The 17,729-nt window shown below is 40.9% G+C and overlaps 1 protein-coding gene across 3 annotated transcripts; it reads right to left on the minus strand.

Annotated features, from left to right (window-relative positions):
- Nucleotides 1-5,292: 5,292 nt before the first annotated feature.
- On the minus strand, nucleotides 5,293-16,347 carry LOC118839575 (zinc finger protein OZF-like). Of its 3 annotated transcripts, XM_036747053.1 has the most exons (3): nucleotides 16,138-16,347; nucleotides 15,297-15,427; nucleotides 5,293-8,061 (listed from the first exon to the last, which is right to left on the minus strand). In XM_036747053.1, the coding sequence occupies exons 2-3, from the start codon at nucleotides 15,328-15,330 to the stop codon at nucleotides 6,545-6,547; spliced, it is 1,551 nt and encodes a 516-aa protein (XP_036602948.1). In that variant the 5' UTR covers nucleotides 15,331-15,427; nucleotides 16,138-16,347; the 3' UTR covers nucleotides 5,293-6,544. The 3 variants fall into 3 exon arrangements, with proteins under 3 accessions (XP_036602948.1, XP_036602949.1, XP_036602950.1); XM_036747054.1 differs by lacking the exon at nucleotides 15,297-15,427 and having other exon boundaries at nucleotides 16,138-16,311; XM_036747055.1 differs by lacking the exons at nucleotides 15,297-15,427; nucleotides 16,138-16,347 and adding an exon at nucleotides 9,350-9,386.
- Between the last annotated feature and the right edge of the window lie 1,382 nt (nucleotides 16,348-17,729).

Below are 17,729 nucleotides of genomic sequence, written 5' to 3' on the forward strand. Positions count from 1 at the left end.
TTATGTGATGATAAAGATTTATGTTTGATGAGCGTATACCCAACGAATTTGTATGATGTATAGCCACACATACTAAGGGGAGGGGAAGTGATCTTTGGCCATTTGCTTACAGTAAGCAGTTATTTCTACAGAGTAACAGAAAATATGGAATTCTGTATTTACTGTCCACATATTTCCCTGGATGGTTATGCTACTAGAGCTTTAGTTTTGATGTGTAATACCATAAAAATATATTGCTTTTAGAGAATGGCCATATATTTTATCTAGCCAGCCTTTGTTTTTCCAGTCTCAAGTTAATGCTTTCAAAATCTCATTGAACCCTTCCTAACACATTATGTGGTTCGCTGAGGACTGCAATTATTTCTCTTCTCTTCTCTCTATATGTACATATAATGTATATACCTCCAGGTACAGTAGTTTAAGTTGTTTTGTGAAGGAGATGGAAAATATTTATTTCCTCTTTACCCTTTTATCTAAAAACCTATTGATTTAAAAGTTTCTTGACAACAAATTAAACAATTCTGTATAGGAAAGCCTCAATCCAATTTGAGATCTCATAAACAATTATTAAAACATATCCAAAGTCTGTGTACTTAGGCATTTGTATGGATAGGCATCTGTGAATATTCAAATGGACTTGAAAAAAACAGAAGTTCAGTTGTTCCTTATTATCTCCAGGATAAAATTTGAAATATGTCATTTAGGACCACCATCTTTCCTTGGACTTTTCCATTATTTTTCACTGGCACAACAGTTGAAACCCTAAGGCTACTAATACAATTACAATTATTGTGAATCTTTAGTTATATTCCTTTACCCAATGGAAATCACTTGAAAACCAATCATATACATCATAGTTCTCAAATGGAAACAGTCCAATTTTGTTGCTTTTTACACAGTGAACATTACTATATTAAAAATTAAAGTTTTTACATCTTAATCTCATATCACAGAATTCACCCATAAGGACATATTTTATCTTCATGTCCTTCAGAAAGAATGTGTTACTTTAAGGACATAATCTTATACATGAATATTTAAGTATTAAAAAAATGAACAAGGAGATGGCAAGTCTAAGAACAGGTTTGTCCCAATAACTCAGGTTAGAAAGTTGAAATGAATAGTGGCCACCCAGTAAAAATAAAAGCAATTGGATCCTTCCTACCTGCATCCCGGTATAGCACCTCAGAGATGCTTGAGGATTTCAACACTAAGATTCATTAGAAAACCTCTGTAGTTCACCTTACCATGATTACAGAAATTTGCTATGAAAGGGAAAAAAGGAAGGACATGGTTGGAATAATGTTAAGACTATTCCCTCAGGTTTAAGCCTAAAGGCACAGACTGACCTATCATAAACATAACAGGATAAAGTTTTTCTTTGCTGATTTTGGGTAAAGTTCATACTAACATTTTGGAACAGCCAATCATGCAAGTTTCACATTATTCATGTGAATTCAAGATATCATGGCCAGGTTCAGTATTAAACAGGTGGGAAATTGTGCTATTCAGAAAGGAAAGAGCATGGTGGGGAAAGTGAGTCTAGAAGATCCTGCCATTACCTTCATAAGGCTGTCTTTTCTCAGTCTTCCCAGGTATTTACATCCCCCTGTAACATTTCTCAAAACGTACTCCCTTTGAGAAGTTCATGGCATTTCCCTTGAATGGTGCAATAATTCAAAGTTATACCCGAATTCAAAACTCAGAGCAAATCTAATTATACTCCCAAGAGGTTTAATTCCCTTACCATAGCAAATTCCACTATTCACAGCTTAAGGGAAGATACAGTTATTTTCTTGTTGTTGCAACAATATTCAGTTAAAATAAATAATTTTAAAAATCAATCCCTCAGTATTCATCAAGTACATACAAGGTGTCTAAAAAAACACTTTAATTCATTTGTGTGTACGTATATGTTCAGACATCCTGATGTCACAACCAAGTAGTTAAAGATTAAGAAAATAATCACTTTCTGGGGTTTTATACAAAAAGTGGATGTTTGATACAGTTCACTAAAATTTGAGAAAGACAGTGGCTTCTGTCAGTTTGGATATCTTAAGGTATCATATATTAAATTCTAAGGCAGAAAAAAATATTCTTACTGGGATCTATACTACGTTGGCTCAAAGACAGAACTTCAATGCATATTTTTCCAAGTATAATTAGTTTTCATAAATTTCATAATAAGTATTTCAATTTACTATCTTAGAATTTGCAAATTTCTCATTTGTCACATACATTCTTTCAGCTCCTTCTTCCATGGAGCTAACAAGATTTTATGATCTTGCCCAAGCTGAAGGTCCAAAAGACCTGGCAAGTCCTTAAAGAATTTCGCTGATACTAAGAATTTACAAGGTGTTTAAGTTCTGCCAAATTCTAAATAATTACCATCATTATTTATTTTTAAGCAAAATATAACCAAGGAAATAAGACAGGTTTTGGGTGTTGTTTTTTTTTTAACCATAATGCTAAGTCTCTAATATGTGATAGCTCAAATTCATGATTTCATAGCATTCAGATCAAAGGAGGAGTTAACACAAGTGCAGTTAAGCACACTTTAGCTATCATTTTTCAAATTAACAGCACTTCTTATATGGCTTCCCAAAATCACAATGCAAAAAATTAGGAACAATTTTTTTAAAAAAACGTTATGGACTTAAAACATGAAACAAAACATTGCTAGTCAAATGACACCAACTCAGTTGAATGCACTCTGAATTATCTTACAAAGAAAACCATTTCATCTCTCAATTTTGGCATTCTATGTTAGTTGCACTCAGAGATCGTATGGAGTAATTAAAACTGAATTGCCCTTATATTACAAAGATGGCATTAGTAATTACCATTCAGAACAGATCATATTGTAAATAGTTAATTTCCTCGGATTGATCAAAAGGCGATATAAATTAAAATTTTTTAAATGCTCACTTTGAAATTTTGCCACAATTCCAGCTACTTTTCCACATGAACAAGAATATAAAAACTGATGAAAGTCTGGCAATCATGACAAATCTCAAAATTAATAACTGAGGAGAAAATAAGCACTTCTCCAGATGTAACAATCATTTTAGAGGCATGGAGATCTTCCTATTCTCCTCTAATCTAGACTAGCTATAAGATTTAATTTAAACTCCTCTATAATACTTTATTACCTTCTTGGTTTTTCTTTTAATCTATGCTAGACATTTTGGTAGCTGTCAAAAACAAGGACTTTGTGTTGTGCCAACTTGGGTAAAGAAAATCACTAGTTTTATATTCCTGCTCTTTGAGAAATCCTAACTCTCAATTCTCATTGCCTTCTAAGTAAGCATCCTTTAACTTTCTGTTCCCTTCAAAACTGAACCTTGATTTCCAAACTGATTCAACCCTTCACTTTCCTTCTCTACTTTCTCAATTCCTCACATCTTTTATTTCCCCGTCATATCCCACTCCATCCACAAAACTAGTTTTCTTTATGCCACTAAAATCTCTCCTTTCTAAATTAGCACAAGTTTTATTATGCAATTCCAATTAACTGCAAAACTTTTACTTTTTCCTTGATCAAAATTGAAACTTTAAGGTTTACCAATAGTTCCTTATTTTGTAAAGGTAAAACATTTCCAATTTGCTTCTTTAAGGGCTTGCAAATGCAGTCAACTCTAATTTCTTTTTAAGGTTACTTTGCTTCTAATTTACTAAGGCAATTAAACTTTATTAAGTTATTCACAGAAGAACACAGAGGCAAAATGAAAACTTTCCCTCAAAGTGAAATTTTGCTGATTTAAACAAAACTTTATTTCCAAATTATATAGAAGAGTTGATAATTGCACTATATGGTTCTTGAGCACCAGATATTTAGAAACTGTAGGTTTCAAGACCATTTGTTTATCTTCCCTTTTTTTTTTTTTTTTTTTTTTTTTACTATTTAAGGCTTTCTTAGCTTTCTCTACTTAATGAAATTCCCTTCTACTCTTACCTTAAAACGATAAATCTGTCATATTTCAAGGAAGACAGAGGGTGGCAAAAAAGGTGATGTGCTATTTGAATTAACTTTCACAAAGCTTTCATTTTTTTGTTATAGAGAGCATTAACCCTTAATAAAAACATCCAAACCTCATTTTGGAAATTCACAGTAAAGAAATTACATTTCAGTCACAATTTTAGTCTCTAATTAGTTTACAATACCAAAAATTTATGTAAATGGAGAAAGGATTTTAACCACTCTTATTGATCTTTCTGTGCACTCCCAACCTAGCTAGAATTAAGAACAAAGGATTATTTCTTTTGAAAGATTTAAAATTTGTGGCATAAAGTTCTCATTTCCCCCCCTCCCCCTTATTTTCTATGGAAAATTTACTGGGAATAGCAGTTTAACACTGGAATTGGCTGGGTATCTCGGATGAAAAAGGCATATCTTCTTGCAGTGCCAGAGGTGAAGGCAGTAATAACAGACACCAGTGAGAGGTCATTTAAATACCTTGTTCCCTCTACATCCTACAAGGTAGCAGTCTTGGCCAGAATTCCACTGCAAGGCAGCTAAAAGTTTTACCTGGTGACCTTCCTGCATCTGGGTCTTACTTATCTTTACCTTTCACTGAAGATAAAAGTGATCAGCAAAAGGATTTCAGAGAGAGGGCAGTTATTGTCTCTTAAAAGAAAAGGGTACTGTCTCTGGGTAGCTGGTATCTCCAGAGAGGGAGTGTTTGAAACAAGCAGTGGAATACTAGGTGGAAAATCTGACAAACAATGCCAGCATTAATCCTTTGGCAAAAGCCTGTTAGGAAGTGGCATTCTCTTTCCCCAGGAGATTCATTAACTTCACAATTTGGTTGGCAAAATTTCTACACTTCAGGAACTACCCAAATAAATCAATAACGCATTTGTTTTGGGAGACAAACCTCTATTTTTTCCCTCTAGAATTTATAAGGTTTCATGATCATAACAGCCAGGGCCATTATGTATTAAGACTAAGTATCGGCTTAAAAAAAAAGATTAAGAATCAGATGGCCATGTAGGTTAACAAAGAACAAATTCACACCTAGAGACTAGCCCTTCCTAGAATTTTTTTCCAATTCATCAAAATGGATCTGAAGACTCAGTTCTAGAATAGAAATATTAACCAGATGCCATCGTGATGACTGATTACTCAAGGTGAAATTGAGGCTTATATCAGCTTTATATCATTAATGTCTGGGATCCACCCCCTCCCCCAACACACACACATACACACGCACACACACACACTCACTCACTCACTCTATCTCTCTATTCTCCCTGCCCCCCCACCCCCTGAATACTTAAGTTTATGGTTAGATAAACTGTTTGACCTCCACCAGTTTCCTCTTGTTCTGCCCTACCAAGGTATGGTTTTTCGTTTTTTTTTTCCCAAAGGCTCCTTGGTATCTTAGTGCCAGACAGCAGACCAGAATAAAAATTTAACCAAGAATTTGGACAGGAAAGTTGGCCAAGACATTCAGTAAGCACAAAAGACACAAAGCCACATCACACAATACAAAAACACACAAAACACTAACCCATCTCCATAGATCTAATGACTTGGAGCACAAGTGTTAGACTGTGCCTTTACCAGCCCTCCTAGTTCCCTATCTCTAAAAGTTCCTGAACTGGTAAACTCACTGACATGTGGTTGGAAAGTTCTTGGAGATGGGGATCTGTAAAGGCTAAACTAGCCACTACCAGATCATGTGGCCAAAACTGTGGCATGAATATTTTTATCAGTTTGACTGGCTTTTGCCAATGTGCCAGCACAAATCAGAGAAACAGGTTTTATCATAAACTCATTATCATCAACACATTCCACCAGCAGTTGATGCAAATGTGTGTCATTTGCATTATTTACACATTACATGAAACAAAGAAAAAAAAAACCAGATGGCTATTACAGTGCAACTGGTGTTACAAAGAAAAACATGTACTTGTTAAGGAAAGTGTATATGATTGGCTACAGAAGAGAGAAAAGGGATGTGCCCTTTTTAGTATAGCTAATCTCACTAAGTCAAAGGGATCTACCTGTCAGGCTAGATATGGGAAGGAAGACATTCCAGAGATTGTTGAATCCCTCCTTTTTTAGCAATCAAGTCTTTTTGTATCAATTAGATGGAAGAAGAAATTGAAGAGAACCAACTATTGCAGCTGGTCGTTCAGTTCATGCAGAGTTCCTACACAGAAAAATGGCCAATGCGGAACAAAATGGAGTCAGTTATGTTCTCCAAAAAATTCACTTTCAACAATTGTCTTACGGTAATGAAAGGGTGATTGATGTTTAAAGCCCTTCCCATGTTGATTACAATTACAGGACTTCTTTCCAGCATTTTTCTGGTATTCTCTACTGTGTACACCTTGTTGGAAGGGCTTTCCATAATTCCTTATAAAGTTTCTTTAAGCTTAGAATGAATACTTTCCCACATTCATTAGTTTTGTAAATCTTTCCAGAATGAACATCTTCATGCTAAAGTATGTTTCAGCTGAAGTCTTTCCAACATTATTACGTTAATATTTCCTTCTACTACAAAGTATCTGGGGGATAAATAAGCAATTCACTGTGTCAAAAAGCTTTTCCATATTCATTATGTTCATAAAGTTTCTCTTCAGTATGCTTTTTCTGGTGGGAAGTGAGCTGTGTTCGGAGAATGAAGCCCTTTCCACATTCACTACATATATAAGGTTTCTCTCCGGTATGAATTCTCTGGTGGTAAAGAAAGGAAGAATTGTGTCTAAAAGATTTCCCACATTCATTACATTCATAAGGTTTTTCTCCAGTATGAACTCTCTGGTGGTTAGTAAGGGATGAACCGGAGCTAAAAGCTTTCCCACATTCATTACATTCATACGGTTTTTCTCCAGTATGAATCCTCTGGTGGAAGGTAAGATGTGTGCTGTGGACAAAGGCCTTGCCACATTCATTACACTCATAAGGCTTTTCTCCAGTATGAATTCTTTGATGGGAAGTAAGCTGTGTGTTCACTCTGAAGGCCTGCCCACATTCATTACATACATAAGGTTTCTCTCCAGTATGAATTCTCTGGTGATAAATAAGAGATGAGTTGGAGCTAAAAACTTTCCCACAGTCTCTACATTCATAAGGTTTCTCTCCAGTATGAATTTTCTGGTGGGAAGTAAGATGTGCACTCTGGATGAAAGCCTTCCCACATTCATTGCACTTATAAGGTTTCTCTCCAGTATGAATTCTCCGGTGGTAAGTAAGGGATGTACTAGAACTAAAAGCCTTCCCACATTCATTACATTCGTAAGGTTTCTCTCCAGTATGAATTTTTTGGTGGGAAATAAGATGTGCACTCTGCATGAAAGCCTTCCCACACTCATTACATTCATAAGGTTTTTCTCCAGTATGAATTCTCTTGTGGAAAGTAAGCTGTGTGCTCTGATTGAAGGTTTTTCCACATTCATCACATTCATAAGGTTTCTCTCCAGTGTGAATTCGTTGATGGGAATTAAGCTGTGTGTTCCCTCTGAAGACCTTCCCACACTCGTAACATTCATAAGGTTTCTCTCCAGTATGAATTTTCTGGTGGTAAGTAAAGGATGAATTGTATCTAAAAGTTTTTCCACATTCATTACATTCGTAAGGTTTCCCTCCTGTATGAATTCGCTGGTGGGAATTAAGCTGTGTTCGAAGAATGAAAGCTTTTCCACATTCATCACATTTATGAGGTTTCTCTCCAGTATGAATTTTCTGATGGTACATAAGAGATGAGCTGAAGCTAAAAGTTTTGCCACAGTCCTTACATATGTGAAGTTTCTCTTTAGGATGGATTTTCTGATGCTCAGAATGGTGTTTCCCCTGCATTAAGTCTTTTCCAAATTCATTACAACCGTGAGTTTGATTTACATTATATATTATATGATCCTGAAAAAGGTCTGAATTACACTTGAATGATTCCCCACATTCATTGTGCACAGAAGGTTTCTCAGGATCATAATTCCATTCTTCTCCCAACTTGGCACACTGGAAATCATCTTTTGAGTATTGTTCCTGGGATGATTTGTCCATAACAATGTCATTTGAAACAGATTCCTTTGTTTCAGGCTCAGTTTTCCAATCTGAAATGAATAAATTAAATACCAGCATTTACATGTTTTTAGTGATGACAGTTTATGAAGTGCTTTCATATATATTATTTCATTTAATCCTTTCAACAACCCTGTGAAGCAAGCTGGGGAAGGTATTGTTACATTTGGAGGTTCAGAGCAAACTTAACTGACTTTGTGAATGACCAAATTGGTAATGAGGGTTGACAGGAACTCCATTGCAGATCTTCTGACTAGCTTATAGTCCATGGCTCCTTCTACACCACTAAACTGCTTCTCAAACATAATATAAGGATAGGAAGTCAATGATGAGATACTATATGAGTAGGTATTCAAAGTGAGTAAGTTCCAATATTCTGATCCCAAAGGATTATATTACACGGTACCCTGCAAAGGTACGTTAACCTCTGAAAAATCACGGAGAACAAGTATGTTCCTAGAAGAATTATGGCAGATGTCATACTTTTTTAAATGGAGAAAGAGACAGGTTCTGAAAACTACAACTGGCAGGCAGTAGCACTGAACTTGAAATCAGGACAAGTAACTAACCTTTTTAGGTTCAGTATTCTAATCTACAAAATGGGGACGCCAATAGTTGTAGGGATGTTGTAAGGATCAAATAAGATAAAGGACTTAAAGTGCTCTGTAGAACCTAAAGAGCTATATAAAAGTCACTTACCCTTTTGATATCAATGTATGATCAAATCAGAGCACACATTTTGTGAGTAATGAAAAAGCAAAAATTCAAGCAATGCCAACCATCCCTCATTTCTTTGCTGACGAGAATTCATCCTACTCTATTAGGCTGCTTTAGTCATCATGGAGTTAGATTTCTGTGACATATCTGACAAAAATCTGTTAGGTTATCCTTGCTGATGTAAGGAATGTTCATAAAATATACTTCAGTTATGAGATCTGTTACTGACTGAAATACCATATCTAAAGAGAATCAAATTACTAGATTGATATTAACCTGGAAAGAAGTATCTATTGCCATAAATACAATAGGTTATGTACTTTACTCTGCCATAATTTTATTGAATTTTAAAACAAAGATGATGTGCTAATCATATTTGTTGCTGACACAAAGCTTATAAAGGACAGTACACTAGATGACATAATCCACATTTAAGTACCTAAAGGAGATGGAATTATTTGTTAAATGACTTCAAGTGCTTCAAGGATATGTGGTTTTCTGGGTGGGTACTTGCTCCATGGACATAGATTACAGCCCCTCTACTATTTGTATTACACTTTCTAGCATTTCTGTGGCCCCAAAGTTCATGGTGAAGTTCCTTACTGAAGCTGCTAGGAAGGCCAGATCAACAATGATCAAGGCGAGACACCAGAAGATCTTCAAGCTTAGCAGGACCCAACACAATTCAGTCTCCCCTGGCATAGGCTAAGAGTACCAAGGACCACTTTCATATCCTAAATGAAGAATTAGTGTAGGACTTCAGTGGAGAAACCTAAGAAGCAAGATATGAAATCTAACAGGGGTCACTCATAAAGACCTGCAGTTATTCAATGTTCAAAGATTCATTCACACCATTTCAAGATGGGGTAAAACCTGTTGGAAGACAGCTCAAGTGAATAAATATCTGGTGGTTTGATATAATAAAAAGCACCATATGTAACAATAGATAAATTTGCTTTATTATTATTTTGAAGTGGTGGGGGGAGAGGAGGCAAGAAAGGGTGTAACAGAACACAGCTGCAGAGGGCCAGAACTGGATGAGGAGGCGAAAGATGGTAAATGATCAGGATACCATTAACTTGAAGAGTGGCTGCAAGCTCTGAGAATATTTATCATAGAGAAAACTTCAAATAAGAAGCGATTGTTGTTCTAAAATATTTGAAGTATCATCAACTGGTATAATAAAACTAACAGAAGAAGGAATTGGAAAAAGAGTTAACCACTTGGAAAAAGAGGTACAAAAACTTGCCCAAGCAACAAACTCCTTGAAAATAAAACTAGACCAAATACAAGACAATGACTTCATGAGACAACAAGAAACATTAAAACAGTCAAAAGGCTGAATAAAATAGAAGAAAGTGTAAGGTATTTGCTGTAAAAAGAACTCACCTAAAAAACACATCAAGGATAAAAAAATTTAAGAATCATTAGACTATCTAAATTCCACGACCAAAAAAAAAAAAGCCTAGACATCATAAGAAACCCCAAAATAAAAGCTCCCAGGAACATCATATCCAAAATTCAGAGCTTCTAAGTCAAAGAAAAAAATTTAAGTAGCCAGAGAGAAAGAATTAAAGTACCAAGGAACCACAGTGAGGATCACACATGATTTAGCAGCCATCACTAAAAAGGAACAGAGAACTTAGAATATGATACTTCAGATGGCAAAGGATATGGTGTTAGAGCCAAGAATAACTTACCCAGCAAAACTGAATATAAAGCTACAGAAGGAAAAAAAATGAACCTTTAAAGAAATAGAAGATTTCCAAGCCTTTGGAAGGACCAAAACTGTGGAAAAAATGGGAAGTTCAAACTCAGGAGTGAAGAAAGTGAAGAGAAATGTAAAAAGGTAATGAATAAATAATGATAAAGGATTACATAAGGATAAACTGATTACATTCAAATGTGGGGAGATAAAATGTGTGTTTCCCTTCTGTACAGTATCATTATCAGGGTTCTCAGAAGGAGTCCAAGTAGACTAGGCCTGGGAGTGGTTCCATTAGGTCTTGATGTTCTTAATAAAAGAACAGGAAGAGATGAAGAGGAATATACCGGGATGAGAGGAAGAAAAGAACAGAAGGAAAATTATCTTACATAATCAGGGTGTACAAGTAAACATCTATACAAATGAGGAAGAGTGGGTGGGGGTGCAGCTGACACTTGAACCTTACTATATGTCTTGGTCAAAAGAAAGAATACACATACTTTCACACCCAACAGGGTACAGAAATACCATTTTATTCAACAGGGAAACAGGAGGCAAAGGAAATAAGGGAGGAAGGGACATCAGAGGGAGGGTAAATTAAGGGAGGGGGAATCAGTATTAAGCAAAACAAACCAAAGATATGCAGACTTTTTGTTTGTTTGTTTTTGGCAGGGCAATTGGGGTTAAGTGACTTGCTCAAGGTCACACAGCTAGTAAGTGTGCCAAGTGTCTGAGGCCGCATTTGAACTCAGGTCCTCCTGACTCCAGGGCTGGTGCTCTACTCACTGCACCACCTAGCTGCCCCAAACCAAAGATAAGCAAAAATATTTAGAACCCTGAGTTGGCAAAAACTGGGAATCTGTGGAGGTGCCATAAACTGGGGAACAGATGAACAAGTTATGGTATATAAATGGGATGGAATAATAACTGTGCTGAACTTTTATCAGTGTAATGACCAACCAGGATTCCAAACAACTAATGATGAAACAATCTCCCCACCTCCTGGGAGAGGAGAAAGATGCAGAAGGCAGAAAGAGACAAATGTTATTGAGGACACTGCAAGGTGGAAATTTGTTTTGACTGACTATGTGTGTTTGCACCAACCAAGAAAGGAAGTCACAAGAAAAAACTAACCTCTCTAAGGAAGGGAGCAGAAAGAAAGATGGAAGAGGACAACATTGTTATTTGAATGAGTTTTTAAAAAGCTCATGAACAAAGTAGCAGCATGGTTTACGGAAAAGGACACTGAATTAAGAATAAGGAGACCTGAAGTCTAGTTCTCACACTAAGTAAGTATGAAGCCCTAAATATGTCACTTGGATTTTCTAAACCTCAAATTCCAAATCTGATATCTGGCAAGGCTATTCCCCGGCACCATTTCTCTCACACGTTCTCATGAGGAGAAAATGAGATTAAAAACCATGGATGCATTTTGACAGGTGAAATAATCTCATGCTGAAAACATGAAACAATCTCTGCATGGGAGCAGACACAGGGAAATGACTGGGATATCAGGCACTGCCCAAGAAAGGAACAGCCAATGAACTGTCTGACTATCTTGGCTTCTGAGGGAATGGTTCTGCACAAAGTAGAGCTGGAACAAAGCCAGATAGGATATATCTGTGGCCTGCAGAAAGATCCCTATACCTATGGCCAATAGAAAGATCCCAGCACCTGTAGCCCAGAAAGAGACCCCTTCTCTCTCCTGTAGCCCAGAGTGAGTACCTTATTCTTGTAGCACGTAGGAAGACTAGCATACTTGTAGCTCAGGGAGACCCCTACTCCTGCAGCCCATAAAAAGACTGCTACACCTGTAATCCAGATCCCTACACCTGAGGCCTGTAGAAAGAGTACTACACGTGTGGCCCACAGAACACTACTACATCCACTGCCTACGGAAGATTCCCTAGGGCCTGAGGAAGATTCTCTATGTTTTTGGCCCATCAAAAGAGCCCTACACCTGCACTGTGGAGACCTACTATTATCTACAGCCCCTAGAGAGGCTTCCGGACTCAAGGCCCAGAGAAAGATTCCAAAGACTTTCAATCACTGAGCCCCTTCCTACTTTCTGTTCATCTATGGTAGAAGGAAGACACATGATGGGCCTGGAGGGGATAAATGTTTTGCAGTGTGGGAGATTCCTTTGGAGCACTCTGGCCAGCCTGGGCCTATGGGCAAGCTGCACCACCCTGGAAGCAAAGAGCCCCAGACATCCCCCAGAGAAATGAGGAGAGAAAGGAAGTGGAGTGTGAATCCTTCTGGCCAGGAGACAGTTGCAGTGGGTACCATTACAACAGCCCATGTTCAGGGTGTGCTTTCAGGATCACATGGTGGGCAGAGAATGTGGTCACACTGCAGGAGGTGCAGGGAAACAGGTCTAATGAGTAAGTGGGATGAGTCAAGGGAACAGAAAAAACCCATCAATCTGGGGCCACAAGCTGCTGAAGAGTACCACATGCTAAGGAGAAAACCCAATCTTCCAGATAGCTCCTGAAATGGTTTTGGCCAAAAGCATATTGTAATGGCTTGACTGGCCCTAAATAAGGTTTTGTTTTTCAAAGAGAAGAAAAAGGAAAAAGAGGAAAATCTGTTCTATGTAAGATGCTAACAAAAATGAACTGGTCCCTGGAAGAGAATGATGGGAATGTTAAGGGTGGGAATACTGCACCTGAGCACTGGAGCCTCACCTGTACCTCAGACTCTAAGAGAGAGTACGCCAAAGGGTTCTGAGAAAGGACCAAAATCAATATCCTACATTCAAAACTCTCTTCCTACACCTCACTATTAGTCTGTGTGAAAATGGCAACTCAGTGAACCTCCAAGCCTCAGGTTTCTCACCTTTAAAATGGGAAGACTTAGACAGAGTACCAAGGGGCCAAGGAGAGGCAGGCAGGGATATGGGTTAGGAAGACCTAGGTTCAACGCCTTCCTCAGACAGATCCTGGCTATGACCCCATGGGAGTCCTAGTGCCCTAGGCTGCTCCTCAAGGTTTTCACTTGGGGACAAGTGGCCAGCCTACACTGGGAAAGCCCATTTCCTCATTGGCCATTTACTGTCCCCATGAAATCACAGGTCCAATTCTAGACCCAGGAACCTTCCTATGTCACAGTGTTACGAGAAGCTAGGAGAAAAGGTCCCCAACTTTATGGCACAACAGAGAAGCCAGTTGTTATCCTCTGCTGCCTGGGATGGATGTGACTGACTTATAAAAACACTTCATGGCAAAGAGCTGATGGAGCTAATGCTTCTTTTCACGAGCAATCCTTTGCATCCTTGTCTGAGAGCTAAGACTCCCCTGGAGCATCAGTGAGTATCTTTAATTCTGTGTGCTTCCTAAGTCACTCTCTGGTTTTTGAAAAAAGATCCAAAAAAGGACAAGTGGGTGGGGAATGACCCAAGAAGACACCCTGCCACCAAAGACAGTCCTCCCAAGTTCTGGAGGCTGGTGTGTGTGAGACTTTATACAGGAAGGAAGCTTGGCCCCTGAGAGAGGCTTCACTCAGGGCCCTCAAAGGAGAGTGCCAGGGCAGCTGAAGGTCACACAACCAGGGGCTGGAGACGACCCTGAGGAGAAGGGACAGAGTTTTGCTTATCTGTGTCAGGGGGGATGGGATGGCAACATGGGCATGGGGAAGGAGGAGGGAGGAGGACAACAGAGAAGACAAAGAAGGCAGAATTATTCAGCTTTGCTTTGGATTGTCTGCCACCAATAAGCAAGCTGCCAGCTGCCCTCAAAGAGGTAAGGACAAAAGGTTGAGGTGCTGAGTGTCACAAGGCATCTTGGGGCCTGGGGCCTCCCCAGGACCTCCCATGGGACAAAACAGAACCACAGACCGAGGCAAGAGGCTAAGAAGGCTCCTCGAGGAGCAGCTGAAGGCCTGGAATGTTCAGTCTGCAAAGACAGGGGCCCTGGGGGTGGGGAGGACACATGGCAGTCACCAGTCTTCACAGACTCCAAAGGCTGTGTCAGGGAAGAGGGGCTGTTTTGCTGGGCTCCAAAGGGCAGAATGTGGTAGGGACACAGAGGCCAAAGTGGGCCCCATGCTCAGAACACCAGGCAGCCCTCAGAGACACCCCAACTGGAAGGGGGTGGACTCCTCACTTCTCAGCAGTGTCCTGGAAGGGATTCCAACCTAAAGAGAGGCTCAGGGCAGCTTCCTTCTAACTCTGAGATGGCAGCTGTCAGATGGCCTCAGTGGTCCATCCCATCCATGAAAAGGATCCCTCCTCTAACATTCCCAGAAAGGCATCATCCAGCCTCTCCCTGAAGACCCAGAAGGGAGGGAAAAGCCATTCCCCTGAAGCAGCTCCTGCCCCTTTTGGGCAGTCCCCATTTTTAGGAAGTGCTGCCTAACAAGAAGGCCTCAGTTGGCCTGTCTGCAGCATCCCCCCTCTCCATGGCCTCCCTAAAGTGGGACACCCAGAACGGAACCAAGATTCTGGATGTGGTTTGACAAGGGCAGGGGACAGTGACACAATCCCCTCCCTCTTGCTGGAAGCTCTGCACGTCTGAATTTGAAGGGTGCCCCTGGGCAGGGTGGGCAGCAAAAGAGAGCCATGTATCCCTGACCCTGAAGGACCCCACCCCAGCTTCCATGGCCAGCTGTCATCCAGCCTCTGCATAAAGGTCCTACAGGAGGGGGAGCAGGTGGATATCACCCAGTCAGAAGGCCTGTTAGGTCAGGGAATTGCATGTATATGATGGGGGCTGAGGCACAGAGGATCAGAGTCAAGATGGACTGCTGACCTGCTGTTCCATGGCCTCGCCTGACCACCCACTCCTGATCCCTCCTGGGCTCTGCTGCCCTGGGCAGCCCCAGCCCCCAACCTCCTGTCCTCCTCACCTCTCTCCTCTAGCATGAGGTCTAAGGCTTCCATGGTCACCTGCACTCAGGGCTTCCTGGCTGACGTCCTGGCTTCCCTGTCCAATGGGCTTGGCATCACTGGAGCATCAGCATCCCCCTGGGCCCTGGAGCTGCAGGGGAAGGTGTCAGGGCAGGTCAGTGCACCAGGGGCTAGGGCGTCCACGCAGGACGGGGACACCTGAGGTTTCTGCAACTCCCCCAGCAGCTGTCCCAGCTTCTGCTTGTAAAGAGGAGGGGCCGTGGAAGAAGGAGCTCGTGGGTCTGGGAACAGGGCATGCTTCTCCCTTCCAGTGCCTGGGGCACAGCCCGGGGTGACCCACGCAGAGGTGGGAGGAGCAGGGGGAGAGACCGCTGGGAGAGCCACCACCCCACCCCGCGCCTCTCACTCGCGTGAGCAAACACGGGGACACGCAAGAAAACACAACAACACATGCACACATACATGCGCGATACTCAGCAAGTGGAGCTCCCCGCCTTTTCTTTCTGCCACCCTCGCTCGCGCACACCTGTGATCCCCCCACTCCGTCGTGTCAGGCTGTATCCCACGCGTGCCGGTGGCTGTTGGGGGCTTTCCCACCCCCGCACTCACCAGTCCAGCTTCTGCAAGTTGTAGAAGCTATACGTGACCAAAAAAGCCGGGGCGCCCTGAGGAACTGCGCCTGCGCACAAGGCGCCTTGGGAACTGGAGCTTCCCCTCCCCCACCTAATCCGGGGCAGGAAGACCTAGACCCACACCACGTGATCGGCGAACGATGGGTTGCCCTTCGAGCGGGATTCTGGGAAATGAAGTCCCTGGGTCGTGACCAGTCACCAGCCTTACCATCCCAGTGTTTTGCAGAGCGGCCTCGGGACCGGTGGCGGATGATTGCAGATCCGGCTAACGGAGGAGGGGTGGGCCTGTCTGCCTGCTGCCCCGCCAGGGAGACTTCTTTACGCTATCACCGTAGCCTTCTCTTCGAACGGGCTGGTCAAACCCTGAAGGACAGCCCCGCGCGCGACGGACACCCACCTAACCCCGACCCCCACCTCCTTTCGGTGGCTCCTCATTGGCTGAGACTCCTTTGGCCCTTCCTGCCACGTACAGCGACGCTCGCTCCTGATTGGATCACAGGCTTGCCCATTTTTAACTTTAATCTGAGGCCCCGGTCCCCTTATTTGTTTTGTAAATTACAGTTTTTCTCGGAAAAATTCCTAGGAACCCTACTTTATTCTCAAATTGGCCACTTTTAAAAAATCGTTGTAATCAAACAACTAGCGCAGCGTACCTGGAGTCCGGAAGAAAAGTTTAAATGTGACCTCAGACAGCAGCTCTGTGAACCTTGGAAAGCCCCTTAACCTCTGCTTGCCTCGATTTACCCAACTGTAAAAGAAAAACAATAGCATCCGTCTGCCAGGGACATTGCGAGAATAAATAAGATCCCATGCCAGTCAGTAAAAGAAATAAAGAGTATTTATTAAGCATTTACACACCGCTAAGGGCTGGGGAAAGAAAGAAGGGCGAGAGTCCCGGCTGCGGGGGACCTCACAGTCTAACAAAAAAGACGTTGCAAACATCAGACAGGATAAATTGGAGATAGTCGGCAGAAGGAAGGCATTAGCTTTAAATGCTATATGTACATCTGCCAGCTATCATTATTTGGGATATGTTAATTGAATACAGCCTTGTTGGCTGTAATAGCGCACAGCATTGACATTTATTGTTGATGCTGTCACCTGCGGTTCAATGTGTTTAAAAGATGTGGATTACAGCACTTGAGTCCTGTTGTCGTGAACAAAGTTCCCCTAATAGGAATAGAACTAGACCTTGAGAATAAGGACATTTGAAGGATATTATACATGTGTGAAAAATATGGGAGGATTTAAAATCAAATCCTTCGTTTTCCAATGTCTTGACTGGAGAGTGAACTGGCTTTAAGTGAATCGAAGTCGTCAGGGTACCCATGTTCAGTCAGATGAGACAACTCAGCAAGTTTTTCTAGTCCTACCTGGAAATTTTGAGTATGAAGATATGTCTGAAATATTGATAGTAGCAAGGCGTATCTGGGAACTTTATACTAGTGTGGAAGCGTATTTAAAAACTTTTTTAGTAAAACTGAAAATATTAATAAACAATATTTTCTCTGATCTAAAAGCACTTTCCAGACTGCCTTGTGTGAGTTTGTTGTTGGATAAAAGGCCTCTCATAGGGAAATGGATCATTAGTAACCAAAATTTAGAACCAAGAGTTCTCAGTCTTTAAATGATCATTCTTGGAAGTGATTAGGACACTAATACATCTAACGTAGTCTCCTCTTCGTATCCTCCCGGAAGGGTCTCCCTTCCGTATCAAGGAAGGATTAAGGTCTTGGTTCTAGTAGCGAACACTTGAGAAGAGTAATCGAGGAAGGGACTGAGTAGGAAGTGTTGTGTACT

The sequence above is a fragment of the Trichosurus vulpecula genome, chromosome 2 (assembly GCF_011100635.1).
Source record: "Trichosurus vulpecula isolate mTriVul1 chromosome 2, mTriVul1.pri, whole genome shotgun sequence".
Lineage (NCBI taxonomy): Eukaryota > Metazoa > Chordata > Mammalia > Diprotodontia > Phalangeridae > Trichosurus > Trichosurus vulpecula.

Coding starts and splice junctions, on each gene's coding strand:
- LOC118839575 (XM_036747053.1), bottom strand. CDS start 15,330: ATGGAAGCCTTAGACCTCATGCTAGAGGAGAGAG. Junction 8,062..15,296: donor CCTCATGCTAGAGGAGAGAG/GTGAGGAGGACA, acceptor TATTCATTTCAG/ATTGGAAAACTGAGCCTGAA.